The 17,500-nt window shown below is 43.4% G+C and overlaps 1 protein-coding gene across 1 annotated transcript in view; it reads left to right on the forward strand.

The window, feature by feature from the left end:
* The window catches only part of MAPKAPK3 (MAPK activated protein kinase 3), a 189,353-nt gene extending 176,584 nt beyond the window's left edge, over positions 1-12,769 (forward strand). Inside the window, exon 12 of the mRNA XM_069206771.1 lies at positions 10,699-12,769. Coding sequence (XP_069062872.1) covers positions 10,699-10,908 — 210 coding nt within the window. The 3' untranslated portion in view covers positions 10,909-12,769. The remainder of the gene's footprint in view (positions 1-10,698) is intronic.
* Positions 12,770-17,500: the final 4,731 nt, after the last annotated feature.

A 17,500-nucleotide genomic window follows, 5' to 3' on the forward strand; every position in this document is an offset into this window, starting at 1 on the left:
CACACAATCAGAAATTGGCTGCTTTAGTTATAGCTTTATCACTGGACTTGGTGGCTTCTCATTTTAACCAAAGTGCAAGAACACATTTTAACCACCAGTGAACAACCAGTAGCAAACCATGGTATAAAGACCTCATCTGAAATTGAAGCAATAATTTAAGAATATAACTGAAAAGAGGGTTTGTCTGTGCAAGCTGCTTCTGCTCCAGCACATAGCAGGACAGGATTGGTGGAGTGCCTCAGGGTAAGGCAAGCAAGTGTTTAGAGGAGCAAACTTTCCTTCCCACCCAATATTTGATTAACAATGACCCTTAATGCCATGCATTGCTGTCACTTAGGCTCAAACCCTATAGCAGTCCAGCATTGGGCACACTGCCTTCTCACTCAACTTTACACTAGTTCTTACGATGCTCCCACTGCATTGAGCAAAAACAAATCTGGATTTCTCTTGACGGGAATTCCTGTGGCCCATTTCCAGGATTCGAATTGCATGGCAATCAACTCTTATCAGCTCGTTTACCACCGACTGCGATTTATTTTTTCAAACTTGTTTCAGAGATTAATGATCAAGAATTTAATCTTTGAAATATTTAATTTTATTTTCTATTCATGTAGTGTTAGCTTTAAAGGAAAAGGTTTCATATTGTGATTGTACACCTTGTGGGATGATGGCATTAAAATGTCATAATCCTCAAAACAGTAATATTAGTATTGGAAAGCCATTTATCTTGTGACCATCATGATGTAATTTTAACAAATACACATTCACATCATTAGTGGATAGGCTAAAGAAAGTAGGAGCCAGGACACAATTTTGGCTCAGTGATTTATGTTAGGATGTCGATATGTAACATGACAGTTCTGCATGAGCCCTCAGGCAGAAAAAACAAAGTGTTAAGCAAATGCCCATAATGTTGCTGATAGTACATTTTTGTCAAACTTATCAAAAGCAAACATAGATCGTACTGTGCCTTAACTTTGTGAACTTCACAGCCCTTATGCACAACTGTGGAGCTTGATACATTTTGCTTATCCCTTTATAAGCCTAGCAAATATAAAATCATCATTCTGCACAAGTAATAGACTATTCTGCCTAGGAGTATTTTACCAAATATTTTACGTTGGAAGTGAATTAATGACAAGCAATTCAAAGGTTTTCTCTGGAGTCCTTCTTATAGAATGTAATAACTAAGCACCCATCCTTAAACCTGAAATTCCCTCTTCCTGAGCTAGTACATTAACAATTCCGCAAACTAAAGACCCCCAAATTCTCTTCTTGCTGAGATACAAATCAGAGGGCGCCAGCCAGAACATTTAAGCATTAGTTTGGATTCAATTGATTTGCTTACTTGATACTAAATGAGCAGAATGTAGTTGTAGAGTCATTTGCAATGGATTGTGCAAATACCACAGACATCTTTTCTTGGGGAGATTAAGAATCACTGAAATTATTAAATCAGATTTCGCCCAAAAGGAGACTCAATAATGTAAATGTTATTTGTTGCTATTAGTGATCAACTTCCTGAATGATTGAGAGTTCCTATCTGCTCTGTTGACACCAGCTGACTCTGGATAGTAGTCATACTGGCTCCTGTGTCATGCAGAGCCTCCACCTTCTGCCCATTAATGGTGACCCACTGCCTGTACTTGGAAGAATTTCGGGGCATGTGGGCTTTGGGCACAATTTCTCTTTCTCCCAGGGACACTAGGGAAATCTCTACCTGCTCCCCAAAGCTATCTGGGTCCATCTCCCCCCCCCAAGCGCTACACTAGTCAACCCAGGTGTCTGTCCGGTAGTGGACGGTGCCCTTTTGGAGCACTGGGGGTCGCCTTTATAGTGACCATACTGGTAGCACTCCATACATTTAGGGTTGGATTTCATATGTCACTGGCTTTTTCCCAAATCTGGAAAAGGAATGGTTGCCACCCCCTCCCTGGGAATTCTTTTGGGGGCCTTTTGAGAGTTCCTTATCTGTAAGTTTATCTCCCCCCTCTTTCTTCTGTTGGGAACCCTGACCACCTTTGTGGGAGTCCCCCCCCCCCAGGTACCTTTTTGGACACTCTGGTGCAAACCCAGAGGTCCCCCTCCTCAGAAAGCTTCCTGGGATCAGTCAGCTTACTATCTACCAAGTGCTGGCGCAACTCTGTATAGGTAACATTGAGTATATGCTCTCTCAGAATCAAGTCATATAGCCCTTTATAATTATCTACTTTGTTGCCCCGCATCCATCCATTCAGTGCCTTACTGGAAAAGTCAAAGAAATCTACCCATGTTTGTGTGGTTTGTTTGGTGCTGTCCCTGAACCTCTGACGGTATCCCTCAGGGGTCAGCCCAAACTTGGCAAGTAAAGTGGCTTTCTGAAGTGGGTATGTGTTTTGATCAGGTTGATCCAATGCGAGAAGTGTGTCCCTCCCCAATGGCGGCACATAACCCCACATAGCTACCCCCCATTGCCCCTCAGGAACCTCATGAGCCCTTAGTGCAACTTCATAAGCAGCTAACCATTTATCTATGTCATCTCCCACCACAAAACTGGGCACCACATTTTTGGGTATACAAACCTTCTTTTCTCCAGCAGGTCCTGTCTGTATGCTGCCACCATTATTGCTGGATTCAGACTGTCTTGCCTTGATCTCCAGCTCCTTGAGACTCAGTTAATGATCCAATAATAGTTTCTTCTCAGCCAAAGCTCTTTCAGCTTCCACCTGTTTGGCTGCTCTTTCAGCTTCAGCTTGTTTGGCTGCCCTTTCAGCTTCAGCTTGAATCTGTTTGGCTGCTCTTTCAGCCTCAGCTTGCTTGGCTTCTCTTTCTGCCCTTCTTTCCTCCTGTTGAGCCTCAATTTTCAGTTTTGCCATTTGCAATTGGAACTCCCTTTCCTCTCTCCTTTCCTCTGCGGTCAGGCTTTGCACAGAGACACTGCTCCCTGGTCTGGAAGGGGGCATAATTGCAGTGGTAACATCATCCACAGATAGCAACAAATCCTCTGAGGGACCATTTTCTGGCTCCTCTTCCTCATTATCCTCTTCTAAATGGGCTTCTGCCCAGGCCCTCAGCGCCACTTGAAAGTCCTCCTTTTTGGAGGCCCCTTGGGTGGGTACCCTCATTGCCCTGCAGAACCCTCTTAGTTTGACCGTATATGTATCCAACAGGAATATGTCAAACTCTTCTATATGAGACCCAGTCAGAGACATGTTGAGTGAGGATTTAGTTTTTGAAAATTGTCAGGAAAAAGGAATTTGCAAAAAGAGATAAAAATCAAGTTGACCTTCAACTGTGGTTAGGTAGTGAAATACTTAGCTACTGTATGTCACTGCACAAATACAAGTCCTATCCTCACCGCTGATCACCAATGTTAGAAATGGGGTTTTTGGTTGGCAGTCAGGTTACCCTCTGTCCAAGCAAGAACCCTCACTCTAGTCAGGGTAAGTCACACACAATCCAAAATTATCCTGTGCCCACCCTCTGGTAGCTTGGCACCAGCAGTCAGGCTTAACTTAGAAGGCAATGTGTAAAGTATTTGTGCAATAAATCATACAATACCACCATATAGCACCACAAAAATACACCACACAGTGTTTAGAAAAATATATAATATTTATCAAGATAACTGTAGGTCAAAACTAATAAAGTTGCAATGTGAATTTGTGGAGATATCACTGGAAAGTGATATAAAGTGTCTTAAGTCTTTAAAAAGCAAACAAAGTCTCTTTCAAGCACAAAGTACCTGGTTTGGAGTGGAAAATCTCCTCAGAGGGTCACAGAAGAAGAGATACGTGGAAAAATGGTGTGTGTCGATTTCTCCCCAGCACACACGGACTTGCGTCGTTATTTTCCACGCGGGGAAGTCGTCCGTCGTTTTCCGGCGTGCAGACCGTCTCTTTCTGTGGATCGCGGGGATTACCAGATGTCCCGGGTCTGTGCGTGTATTTTCCTGCTTGTTTTCCGGCTGCGCGTCGTTCTGCGGGTCTGCGCGTCGAAGTTTCGCTCTCACGGCAGGCGTTGCGTCGATTTCTCCTCTGGAGGTCAGGCGGCGTTGTCCTTGCGAGCCCGTGCGTCGAAGTTCCGATCGTCCTGAAGGCGTCGCGTCGATCAGCGTCGGTGTGCGGCATTTTTCTCACCGCGAAACAAGCTGTGCGTCGAAAATTTCTGCGCACGGAGCGTCCAAGTGAAAAAGAGAAGTCTTTTTGGTCCTGAGACTTCAGGGAACAGGAGGCAAGCTCTATCCAAACCCTTGGAGAGCACTTTCACAGCCAGACAAGAGTTCAGCAAGGCAGCAGGCCAACAGCAAGACAGCAGTCCTTTGTAGAAATCAGACAGGTGAGTCCTTTGAGCAGCCAGGCAGTTCTTCTTGGCAGGATGTAGTTTCTGGTTCAGGTTTCTTCTCCAGCAAGTGTCTGATGAGGTAGGGCAGAGGCCCTGTTTTATACCCAAATGTGCCTTTGAAGTGGGGGAGACTTCAAAGAGTGGCTAAGAAGTGCACCAGGTCCCCTTTCACTTCAATCCTGTCTGCCAGGGTCCCAGTAGGGGGTGTGGCAGTCCTTTGTGTGAGAGCAGGCCCTCCACCCTCCCAGCCCAGGAAGACCCATTCAAAATGCAGATGTATGCAAGTGAGGCTGAGTACCCTGTGTTTGGGGTGTGTCTGAGTGAATGCACAAGGAGCTGTCAACCAAGCCCAGCCAGATGTGGATTGTAAGGCACAGAAAGATTTAAGGGCAAAGAAATGCTCACTTTCTAAAAGTGGCATTTCTAGAATAGTAATATTAAATCTGACTTCACCAGTCAGCAGGATTTTGCATTACCATTCTGGCCATACTAAATATGACCTTCCTGCTCCTTTCAGATCAGCAGCTGCCACTTCAACAATGTATGAGGGCAGCCCCAATGTTAGCCTGTGAAGGGAGCAGGCCTCACAGTAGTGTAAAAACGAATTTAGGAGTTTTACACTACCAGGACATATAACTACACAGGTACATGTCCTGCCTTTTACCTACACAGCACGCTGCTCTAGGGGTTACCTAGGGCACACATTAGGGGTGACTTATATGTAGAAAAAGGGGAGTTCTAGGCTTGGCAAGTACTTTTAAATGCCAAGTCGAAGTGGCAGTGAAACTGCACACACAGGCCTTGCAATGGCAAGCCTGAGACAAGGTTAAGGGGGCTACTTAAGTGGGTGGCACAACCAGTGCTGCAGGTTCACTAGTAGCATTTAATCTACAGGCCCTAGGCACATATAGTGCACATTACTAGGGGCTTATAAGTAAATTAAATAGTCCAATCAGGTATGATCCAAAGTTACCAGGTTTAAAAAAGGGAGAGAGCATATGCACTTTAGCACTGGTTAGCAGGGGTAAAGTGTGCAGAGTCTAAAAGCCAGCAAAACAGGGTCCAAAAAGTGGAGGGAGGCAGGCAAAAAGTTAGGGGTGACCACCCTAAGGCATGTCAGGTCTAACACTAATGCAACAGCAAATTTTGGTAAATGCCAATAAAGTTCCTCAAAGTTCTTTTCAGACTCTTTGATAACAGACCTACTGTCATCTTAAAACACACAAAGTGTACAGTAAGTTATAAATCTGTAGAATTAAGGAAGGCTGTCTTTGCTACAAGCCACCTGTTGTTAAACCAGTGGAGCTTGGTCTAGCTGAGTGAAGCCTGTGAGTAAATTTATCCTTGCAGTTGATAAAATGGGATGTGAGCCTAGCAGTTAATTCTTTATAACCTGGTAATAGGATAATGGTTTCACACCATCATCCGCAAAATAGATTGCAAAATGGTGAACAGTAGGTTGATAGAACAATGGGGATACAGTTCTATCTCAGTCATGCTAATGAATCACTCTTCTATTAATAGAGACGCTTTATGTGAGACATGGGTTATCTGAGCAGTGTTTGCAGTTTGTGGCTACTGTGAGGAAAGTGTAATGGACTCAAACTCTAAGCATAAAAGTAACTCAAAATGTGTGACATCATTTTGTGTGCTAGTATACTCTTTTGAGACGTACGTTTGCTGAGCAGCTGACATGTTTCCAGCAGCAGCTGAACAAATGTTTGTTTTTTAAATTTTTGGAAAAACAAAATACTAATGACTCAGGTAGTAATATCCAAAGATGTGGGGGTCATCTGTTTCTGTTCTGTCCGTTAAACTATTCGTAGCAGTTCCAAACAGGGAAAAAATGCATCCACCTAACTCTACACAGAGCAGGTAGACCATCTGTGTTACCGCGTTTGTGGTGGATTACCCTGTCTGCCAATTTCTCAATGGCCACGTTAGTCTGATTTAACTTTTACTGCTCTGTCATGCATATTAAACACAAGCATATTGCTCTCCATAGAGGAAGTTACACAAATGCTCACTGTAGCTAACCAAATGTAGCCACTGTTTCAAAAAATGGGCTGTAATAAATTTCTAGTGTGATTATACTATGGACTTTTGAAGGAAAAATGACAGACATCTACTCAAAAGCCTACAAATTGCTAGCAATAAAATAAAGGTAAAACAATTTTGTTGTCTGGCAATAAAAGGTAAAACAACTTTGTTGAACACAATTTTGTTGACCCAACCTAGGTTTTGGGATTGATTAAACTGTCATGGAGTTCCAGTACTTTTGAACTGATGGCATTGCGGCAATTGAGCCCATAAAAGGGGAATTTAAATTTGTGATACAGAGGTAAATTTACTATTATATAAAGCTTTTGATTAGTGAAATTATGTGACCCACAATGTGGCGTACTCTTTACAAAAACCACAAAAAACAGCCAGATAGCCCTTCCAAGTCGCCAAAAGAAGCCATCCCTACACATCTGTTGGCCATTCGCAGCTGGGTGTTGGTCACAGGGTTTGACTTGCAACTCCTCAACCCTTAATTGCCCCCGGAGACCCCATCTTCAGAGCCCGTAAAAAAGGTGAGGGAGGCCACCGCCCCCCTTATAATGGCCTCAGGGACCGTATTCACCAAGGCCAAATACAATTAAATAGTGGAGGAGGGCATGTATCCCTCTCCCAGAGCCAGACTGGATCAAACACATGTTTGCCTGCCCATGCCAGCGCAGAAAGGGAAACTACTGTGTCTGTGGGTGGGTTTTCCGGGCACAGAAAGTGAGCCATCTCAGGGGGTAGGGTCCCCGGGGCCACCAACTGCCCTCTCTCTATAAAGATTCATCATGGCCCTGGGGGATTGAGTCCCAAGGGCCTTTTTAAGGCTTGAGGAGGGGGATCGCGCACCCCCTCTTCCTTAATAAACGCATTCGGCTCTAGAGGATAGGGTCCCCAGGGCCAAATACATCTTGGGGAAGGGGGCTGCATGCCACCCTCCCCTTATTAAATTGATTGTGCTTGGGGCGGGGATCGGGTCCCCGAGGCCAAAAGTGGCTTGGGGAGGGGGGGCTAAGCGACCCCTCCCCATAAATAGTATATTTGGTCCCAGGGGATGGGGTCCGCAGTGCCCAAAATGGCCAAGGGGAGGGGTGCCTTACTCTCAAATCCCCATACAGTTGTTAATTGATGGTGGAATTTTTATTTTATTTTTTGTTGCTGTTGTCTTGCTGGAGTCCAGCATAATCACGGTAAAAACTACAGATTTGTTTCCATTATGGCCCCAGGGTGTCCCTCTGGCTTCCCCATGGGGCCTTTGGTGGGCAGGGTATCCCTACACTACCCACTTATATAATTTTTTAATGTTTACTTCAGGACTGGGGACAATGTTTCCTATGCCTTTAAAGGCTGCCAGCAAATTTGTTTTAATGTTGCTGGCAGGCAGTCAGAGTTTTTGCTCCCACCGGAGGCTGGCTCTGGTGAGAGTGAGATGGCACAAGGGGTTAAAAACCTCCCTGGGACAATCAGAACCCTCAAATTGGTGTTTCCACAAGACTCTAGTGAGCATCTCACTGGCCCAACTGTCCAGATATACAAATATTTTTTAACTTTGATTTGTCAAAACCTACTGAAGGGACTTACACCAAATTACAAAAATCGAAATCTGCAGACCAAGATCTAGCTTTCTGTCAAATTTGGTGTTATTCCATACAGTAGTTTTTGCTGTAGCCCTGCCTAAAGAAGTCTGTGGAATGGCATGGGGATTTTGTGTTGTGGGACCTCTGTTTTTTCTCTGGCTTCACTTGACAGATCACCACAAATCTTTCCTGGAAGTAGCTAAAGAGAATTTCCTTTATTTTGTGTTACAAGTTTGATGATTTAATGGAATTTGTAATTCGGGATGGGGTAATCCCCTCCGCCAAGGTCGTAATCAGGCCCTAAACGTCAACATCATACTTATATACATTTGTATACATATGTATATAGAATGTACAGCGTTATGAAAGAAAACCTGGTCCAAAGGATGCTTAATGAACTCCCGATGTAACTGTAATCCCAGGTCACTTACCATGATGTAATGACTCCTGATATAGAATCCTGTTATGTAACAGCTGATATGCGGTCACCCTAACGACCCACAGTGCAAGGCCCTGGTGAGCCCCTTTTTTTTTTTAGGACCGCAACTGTTCACAAAAGGTAACGCCCCTTTCGTCCCCACTGAGCACAGCCCCTGAGGCTCTCCAGGTTTCTACGAGCTGCCTACAAGCTTTGAAGGGCCGAGATTTCATCAGTGTCACCAGAATTGTTTTAGGAGTGGACACATGCGGGTTATGGATTACCTTTCAGCTCAAGTCATGCATAAAGATTGATCCAGCTAAAAATTCCGTTGTCCAATAAACCTTAGAGGGAGCCACTTGAAACGTGCAGCTGTCTGATGGAAATGTGTACAGGAACGTGCAACACTTACACCAAGCTTCATTTTTGTTCCTCATTAAATCCAGCCTCTTTGGACCTCAGCAACTCAAAAATTCGCCATTAGAGATTCAGTTCCTCCTCCTTTTCCGGAACATCTTTAGACGAATGACAAGCTGCATTTGTAAGCCCTTTTTACACATATTTTAAATCATTTTTGGTTGTTGGCTGAGGCTCGTTTCACAACAGCTCTGCAACATGTGACTATGAAGAAATGAGAATTCCTCACATACATGCAGAACACTTCCGCTTTCGAAACAGCCAAGACAAAGACATCTTTTTTTTATCTGGCTAGACCTAACTGAATTCGTTTCAAATATTTATTTGCACAAGTGCATAAAATCTCCAACCCTAGCATTTGCTTTTTTTTCTTCCTTTACTGGTTAAAATAAAGACGTTCGAGCTAATCCTATGGCCTATCTCTCTTTTCGCATTCACTGCTAGAGTGAGGGTGAACGTCAGTGACGGTTGTTAAAAGCAGGCTGCGAACTGCAGAAGCGGTTTCGTTACCTCTGTGATTATTTTTCCATCAAAGGCTCATAACTGCGATTCTAAATGTCTCACAAGCTGTTGTTGAGCAAACAACCCCCCTGCTTTGGAAGCGGCAAAGGCTTGAGGCGTGTATTGCACGCAGGGAGGTGATGGCGCAGAAAGTGGGGAGTTGAGTCAGTTGGTTGCAAACGTGAACATTCATGTCAGCTCAAATTGATGCTTTTTCGCAAAACATTTACTCTGTTTTACGATGTCTGCGTTTGTGGTATATTGATCAGAGCTAGGGGTACTGTGATTTTTCAAGTAAACGTTTAACAAACAGTTGACAGGTGTGTACAAGAAACTTAATACATATGAAAGTGAATAAGAAATAAAATATGAAATAAGGAAAACAACTCTTTATCTGAGTGCCGGTCTCAGTATCATACTAGAATATGATACACTAATTATCATCTGGAAAAATGTCTTCTAAAAATTGTCACCTCATCTGAATAATAAAATGAATAATAACAAATCCAAACCTAACGGGAGAGTATGTTTATAAATGATATAAAGGACATCGCCGCCCGCCATGCGGTTACCGCCGAATGACCGCCCCGCGGTCAAAAGACCGCGGCGGCCATTCCAACTTTCCCGCTGGGCCGGCGGGCGACCGCCAAAAGGCCGCCCGCCGGCCCAGCAGGAAAGCCCCTGCAACGAGGAAGCCGGCTCCGAATGGAGCCGGCGGAGTTGCAGGGGTGCGACGGGTGCAGTGGCACCCGTCGCGATTTTCACTGTCTGCAAAGCAGACAGTGAAAATCTGTATGGGGCCCTGTTAGGGGGCCCCTGCACTGCCCATGGCAGTGGCATGGGCAGTGCAGGGGCCCCCACGACACCCGTTCCCGCCATCCTGGTTCTGGTGGTGAAAACCGCCAGAAACAGGCTGGCGGGAAGGGGGTCGGAATCCCCATGGCGGTGGAGGATTCCCTGGGCCAGGGGAAAACCGGCGGGAAACCGCTGGTTCCCCTTTTCTGACCGCGGCGGTCAGAATAGCCCAGGAAGCACCGCCAGCCTGTTGGCGGTGCTTCCGCTGCCCTCCGCCCTGGGGGTCAGAGGCCACCAGGGTCGGAATGAGGCCCTATGTCCCTTGTTACAGGTGGCCTGGGAATTGGTGTAATATTTATCGCACTGATAAAATCCAACGCCACTGAATCCACTTATTATGGTACATACGAAGCATTTTTGCCTCAATAAATATCGTCAGGTTTGACCTGTCGATATTTATCACAAAACTATTTGCAATACGTACAGTAACATGAGTTACCACACGTATCCAAATTAACTGGGCCACTGGGACCTATACTTATGGCAGATTATATGTTGTCAACAATGTTCTTGCATTACAAACTTCAGTATTTTAATTAATGAGGGATTCTTTGGTTACAGGATGAAATGACCAGCGCTTTAGCTACTATGAGAGTGGACTACGATCAGGTGAAAATCAAAGACTTGACCGTCTCTGCAAACCGCCTGCTCAACAAACGCCGCAAGAAACAGGCAACTGGTTCCTCGGGCTCCTCAGGCAGCAGCAGCAGCCAGTCAGAGAAAGGAAATGAAACAGGAAGAAGGCCCTCTGGAGGATGCAGCAATCAATGAGCGGAAACGTGTAGCTGTTGGAATGCTGTGAGAAGCCTGCTGCTTCTAAGCCCCATCAGGATAGACCATGCTCTGTATCTCAAGTGCCAAGCAGCAGAGCTCCGTAAATGGCACACTAGCAGCACTGGCCAAGCTCCTGAGAGCTTTTTAGAACAAAGTTAATTGGATTTTGAGTGATGCTTATTTTATTTTAATTTGTGTTGCTTTGTGTTGGCTCTGATAACCCTTCGGAGTACGCAAGGAGATTTAAGTGGGTCTTTTATTCCTATCAGCACTCAGGATCGTGGTACTCAACAGGCAGGCGATGATCGTTATAGTGAAACAATGAAGAGCAAGCCTGCTTTTGCATCTGTGAGCTGCTAGGACAAAGCTCGACCATGGGCTCGATCTTACAGGGCCGGCAGAGCTCAAGTTATTGATCTCAGGAACTGCGATTCTCATCACTGATGTCATTTATGGTGTGATTTTATTGATATAGTAATAGTTTTCCATTTCTTTTTTAGTGTTCTTGACTTTTAGTACTTTAATTTTTAGATGTAAAAAAAAAACAGAAACCTGCATTATTTGCTGGAGCTGCCTGGCGTGATCTCACTGAGACTATAAACCAAATTGAAGACTACGGGTAACCAGCAGCATGCCTGTGAATCTTTCAAAACGGATTCCTGGCTGTGATTTTCTGCAACTCGCACATTCTCTCTGAAAACTGGAATTTCCTACTCATGTATGTTGCTGTAGACACATTATCAAGTATGGGCAAGAAAATACCTCTTTTGACACCAATGAACAAGATGCGTATCGTGAGCACACAGCTAGATGTGCAGTGCAGTCACTTCTGAGGGAGAACATGCTTGGGAGTTAAGACTACCAAACAATGCAACATGCCTCTCAGGATTGTTGGACTGCTTGATGACTTGACAACTATGCATTAGGTACTTGTCTTTGCTATTAGCAGGTTTTCACTATTAAAATCACCCAGCATTTATTCCAGTATCTCAAATGCTGCAAAACACTAGTTTAACCTCACAATGGTAGTGTCAAAGATCACAAATCGAATTTCAGACCTCTTGGTTTACCCTGCTAAGACAGCCTGCACATTTACAGAACTTGGAACACCAGAGAGGATAGGATCTGCAACCTCCATTTAAAAAAAAAGATGGAATACAAGCACTGATGTACGAAAGCACTTAAAAACATAATACTTTATTATGTACATAAACTATGAGCAGACACACTTCCACTGACAGGGTTTTCCCAGATATGGCTGGAATATTTTTAGAAATATTGTTGATACCTTAACTTTTGATGGACTCTTCTTAAAAAAAACAAAAAAACTAAGTCAACACTACATGAATGTGTAATAGATGCATCAATAAGTGTGTATCAATGTGGGTAATTGAAGATGCATACAGCGTCGCAAATGTCCAGAATAATTGGACATCAATGTAACTTTCTTGACAAAAGCACATTCTCAACAAGGAGAGCGTTAAATCAGCAAAAAAGAATGGGATGGCTATTTAATAAAAATTTGTATCAGTGAGGTGTAGGAGGAGGACAGGTGGTATGTCAGAGTTAAGCGACAGTGCTCAAGGAGGATAACAGCTGTGCAAGAAAAAGCAATGTGTAAATTAGAGGTAAGCCATTTGGTGCTATTGACATGTCCACGATGGTTCTATTTTCTTGTCTACTTTGGTATATTTACTACTACTTCTAAAGCCACTAACAGTTCCCATTGGTTTCTGCAGTGTTACAAAATTTTCACAGCAATGCTAAGACTTAAACATACTTGTATACGACTCTCATCTCTCATTAAAAGAGGTACTTATTGTATCAATGAGCATAAAGAATAAACTCTCTCAAGCCTATGATTTTTTTCCACCAGAGATGGGACAATGAGTGATTAGGTCTAGACATTGAACTCTGAGACACCATAGTTGTGCTTCCTCCAGATGCTAGGACAAAATAAATGGACATGTAAATGGCATTATTTTATCATCCTTTTAAAACATGCCCAGACAACAGAAATGCACTTTATGCTGAGGTTTCTACTGAATTTGTAAGAATGACCAACCAAATTACTGTAGAGTATAGAAACATTATTGGCTAGGTGTTTGTAGCCCTATCAGACACAATACCATCTATTCTTGGTAGGCATAATTGAATTCCAGTGAAGTTTTGGATGCATTCAAGTAACTGTCATAACACAGATGGCAACGAAACATCTAGGGCAAGGGTATCTGCTCCTTTCCCACCAAGATGTTGGCACAAAAGCTCACAGAGCCTCACTCTCCCACATCTCTCCAGCTTGTCTTGTCCCTGATGTGAACAATTTTCCCACAGAGCTCAAAATTCAAGATGTCTTTCTCATGCTTTTTTGAATGTCTCCAGGTCTGGAATGCTTAGATGAGCTTTGCAATGCCATGTCATCTGCTTTTCCCCTAATGTGTATTCTTTTAGTGTGATTAATTTCTCCATTCACTCTTTTCAGATCCTATCTATTTGTCATCTGCAATGATTTGCTCTTCAACGGATGCACAAACACAAACTAAAATATCAGAAGGGGTGAACTGCTTATAATTTATGTAGCACACACTACAGACTAAGGGCCTGATTTAGAGTTTGAGTACAGGTTACTCAGTCACACAGATGACGAATTATAAGGTCACCTTCATATTCTCTGGCACTTGTAATAAGACAGACAGGATATCCGTCACATTTGTGAAGCTGTAACCCTCAGCCAAAGTCACAATCTGATCAAGCCATAATTCAGACATGCTGAAATACTTAATGGATACAACCCAAACCAAATATACAGCAACTGACATTAGATTAGAGGACTAAGCCAGAGATAACCATGTTTCTAACATTTGTATGAACTAGCCGAGAGTAGGAACATCAAAAGGTTAAGAGATGAGCATAGTAATCCCTTCAGTTGCCCCGTCTACAAATCAGTCTGTCTGACATGTTAAACTCCTACTTCTGCGATAAGTAAAACATCTCAGAGTTTGCTTCTTGTAGTCTTCCAATTCAAGCATTCGGGCCTGCACAGTGTATGTTGACCTGGAGATTTTCTTCTACAGGAAGCCACCACAGTCCATTAAAAAATGCAGAACTCCTGTTACTTGACTAATTCTGCAATAGCCCCCTGCTGTATTGTGCAGATTTTGTCAACTTTAATACTAAATCAAGAAAATCCAGCATGTGGAGTTTTTGCATAATCAATATGGATATTGACGATGGCGTCCCATCATCTCTGTATGGTCTTATTCTGTATGAATTATATTTTTTTCCAGAACAGAATGTTTTGGTGAACAATGGTGCCGTCATTCCCACATAAGCAAACAAATAATGGATGGAATGTGGAACAAATCAATCATTCGCCCCCAGTCACAGATCTGGGTTCAATCCATCAATTCTTTTGCTCACCACACCACGCCAGCTTGGACCCAGCCATATACAAATCAGTCTTGACCCTGTTCCCATGGGGACAGTCTAGCCCGAACTGGTAGGCCAGGTCCTCCTTGGACCGGAAACAAGCATCCACGGAACGATTTCATGGTATCACCCTTCATCAGCCAACCGAGCTTGAATCCAGTGGCATAGTGAGCCCAGGACCCATGTCTGGGCATACTCGGCGTACGTAGGGTGCCAAAGGCAAACAAACAAGAATGATGGACGGAATGTGGAACAAATGAAACAGTCACTCCCAGATTTGGGTTTAACCCATCAATTCTTTTGCTCACCACACCACCCCAGTCATTCCCACATAACCATCCAGTTAAACTACTGAATTAATTACCTTATTCTTAATGAATTGCCTCCCCAAAAGATTGATTGCCTGAAGATGTCTGCGTGCCTTTTTTGCCAAGTGTTCAGAGCTTTCCACTGAAATTAAAGTCTCAACCATCTAGGATCAAACATTTGTGGTCCACCTACGGCTTAATGCCACTAGAAGCAGCACAGTGAGACATGAGTTTATTTGTGAATAGGTGTGAAATCGGTGTTCAAAGTTTTTGAAAAGTGGAGGAAGCAGCCTAGTCTGTAAATGGAGAAGGGGAATTCAGTGATTTAGAGGATGGAAGTGGCTGGTTCCAACATGTGGAACACAGGACTAAGTTTAGGGATGGAAGGTCCAGTATCAATTTCAGATAAATTGTGGGTGTTACCAAACCTTCTTATGTGGTTAAAAACATCATTATAGAACAAATACAAAAGGACAAGCAGACATCACCAAGTAGAGTAGGGGGAGCAGTTGGTGGCATTAGAGTACTCATTTATCCTTTGTTGCCCATGGAGGTTATCTTCTATAAACTGTTAAGAATGGTTTTGTGCCAAATTGTAGTAGTGGGTGGATTCCTCTGTTTGGACTGTATCATTGGTGCTTTTTGAATGTTGAAAGTCCCAGACTTGGATATATAACTTCCTGTCAGTTGATGATGTTATGGCTGAACTATGGGCCTATGAGTTCACTCATTATCCTACACCAAACCTTCTCTTGCATTGCAGATGTCCATTGATGTCAAATTTAGCTCCCAAAATGATAAACCTGTCTCAAGGTGCTGACAAACGTTAATACCCAATCCACACATGGGGCAACCACTGGATGTTTTAAGATGGGGCACAATCCGATTTTGCAGCTCATGCTACAGACACGGTAAACCAAACAGATTAACTTTTAAAGAACTTCACAAGATCAAGAAACTCAAGTCCCTCAAGTGTCTACCAGTTGCTAAACCTCAACACTGCTAAGATACCCCACACCTTACAGAAAATATCACCCAGTTGCCATATTCCTGGCTTGATACAAGAGCAAGTGTTCTGTGCAAAGGAAAAAATCCAGCTGTCTAATCTGGTGGCAGAGCCCTCGCCTGCCAACATTTAAAAAAAGTTTCATTGATGTGATTGTGAAGGCCTCATAGAACAATTGTACAGTTCAACAACCATTGGGAAAGCCAATAGGTCTTCTCCATGGGCTAGCTATTGGCTTGGTCAATCGGGTGGGGGTGGAGAGTAAGACGGTTAAAAAAAAAAGCGCTGGCTGCATCTCAGCACTTTTTTTCCTTTTGTCTGTTGGGACTGGGGAAAAAGAGACAGTAGGAGAAGAAACAGTGACAGATGGGTAATGTGGTGAAAGAGAAGAAACAGAGACAGGGTGAGTGACGGGGAGCTGAACCAGGGATGAGGCAGCTGAGGGGGAAAAGAAATGGCCAGGGGCAGTGAGGTGGGAGGGAAAACAAGCAACATGGCTCTGTGGGAGAGAAAAATAGCAAAATGGATGTGTGGGAGGGAAAAGAAGCAACATGGACGTGGCTGTGCAGATGAAAAAGAAGCAATATGTTCAGTGTGGGAGAAAGGGAAAAGAAACATGAAAGGGGGTAGTGGACATGGAATAGAAGCAACATGGGCAGAGGGAGGCAAAAGAGGCAGCATGGACGAGGGCAAAGGGAGGGAAAAGAAGCAGCATGGACGGTGGTGGGGTTTAAGGAAAAGAAGCAACATAAGAGAAGCATGTGGTAGTGTTTGAGAGGCCAGTATGGGAGATGGCCTTAAAGCACTAGCACTCATATGGAGTACTTGAAGGCAAAAAAAAGTTATTCCAAAAATAGAAGCACTGGACCATGCAGTTGGTCCATGCTCCAGGGGAGGGCCAAACACAAGAAGAAGACGTAATGCAGGCATGCCATGACAACGAAGCAAATGAGAGTGACAGTGAAGCTAATTAATGGTAAGTTGTGGGCGGGCTTTAAACCAAATGCCTTGCAAAGATACTGATTGTTCAGTCTAGGCGAGACCTTCAAACTATATAGCATGCTTGCATCATGGAATCGTCTATTCACTGAGTTTCTCCAATATATTTCTGTCATATAGTAGGTCGAATTAGTTTCATAATGATAATTCAGTGATTGCTCACACTATAGGTTTAGTTTCATAAGGATGATGCAGTGATTGTTCACATTGTAGACTTTGATTCAGAACGATAATCCTGTCAATAATCATTGAATTACCTTTATGAAACTAATTGGGAATTAGATCTATGAAATAAAGGATAAAACATGTTATAAAAATGTGTTGAATAGACTATTTCTTGATGTGAAGCTGCTGCAGGTTTCGGAGTGTACACTGGCCTTTGAGACCCATCCCCACAAATGTATTAAATAAGTTTTATCTCAGTATACACTATTGGGGTTAACAGTTCCTGCCTTGGGGTCGGTCTTGATTGCCCAGGGCAACTCCTTCTTTCATCTCATGAACTACTATTTTTTAAAGGTAGATATGATACTCAGATACCTGCATCCAGAAAGTCTTACTTCCACAGGCTGTAAACAATGTTATGGTCACCCATATGTTAACACAGATAACAGATCGCAAAAACATCAAGGTAGCTAGTGTCTTGTCTTACCTAGTTCTTCAAAGCAATACTTGATCATTTTGGCTGCCAGCGTAGGGTGACCAAATTTTGAGGAGCAAAAACCGGGACAGGTCAGACATAAGAGAAGGACTAAAGACATTACTGTCACTTTTATATCTGGCCTGTCCCGTTTTTTTTCGTAGCTTTGTGAATGTGTGTCTATCCGTGTGTGTGTATACAAATATA

The sequence above is a fragment of the Pleurodeles waltl genome, chromosome 9 (genome assembly GCF_031143425.1).
Source record: "Pleurodeles waltl isolate 20211129_DDA chromosome 9, aPleWal1.hap1.20221129, whole genome shotgun sequence".
Classification (NCBI taxonomy): Eukaryota; Metazoa; Chordata; class Amphibia; order Caudata; family Salamandridae; genus Pleurodeles; species Pleurodeles waltl.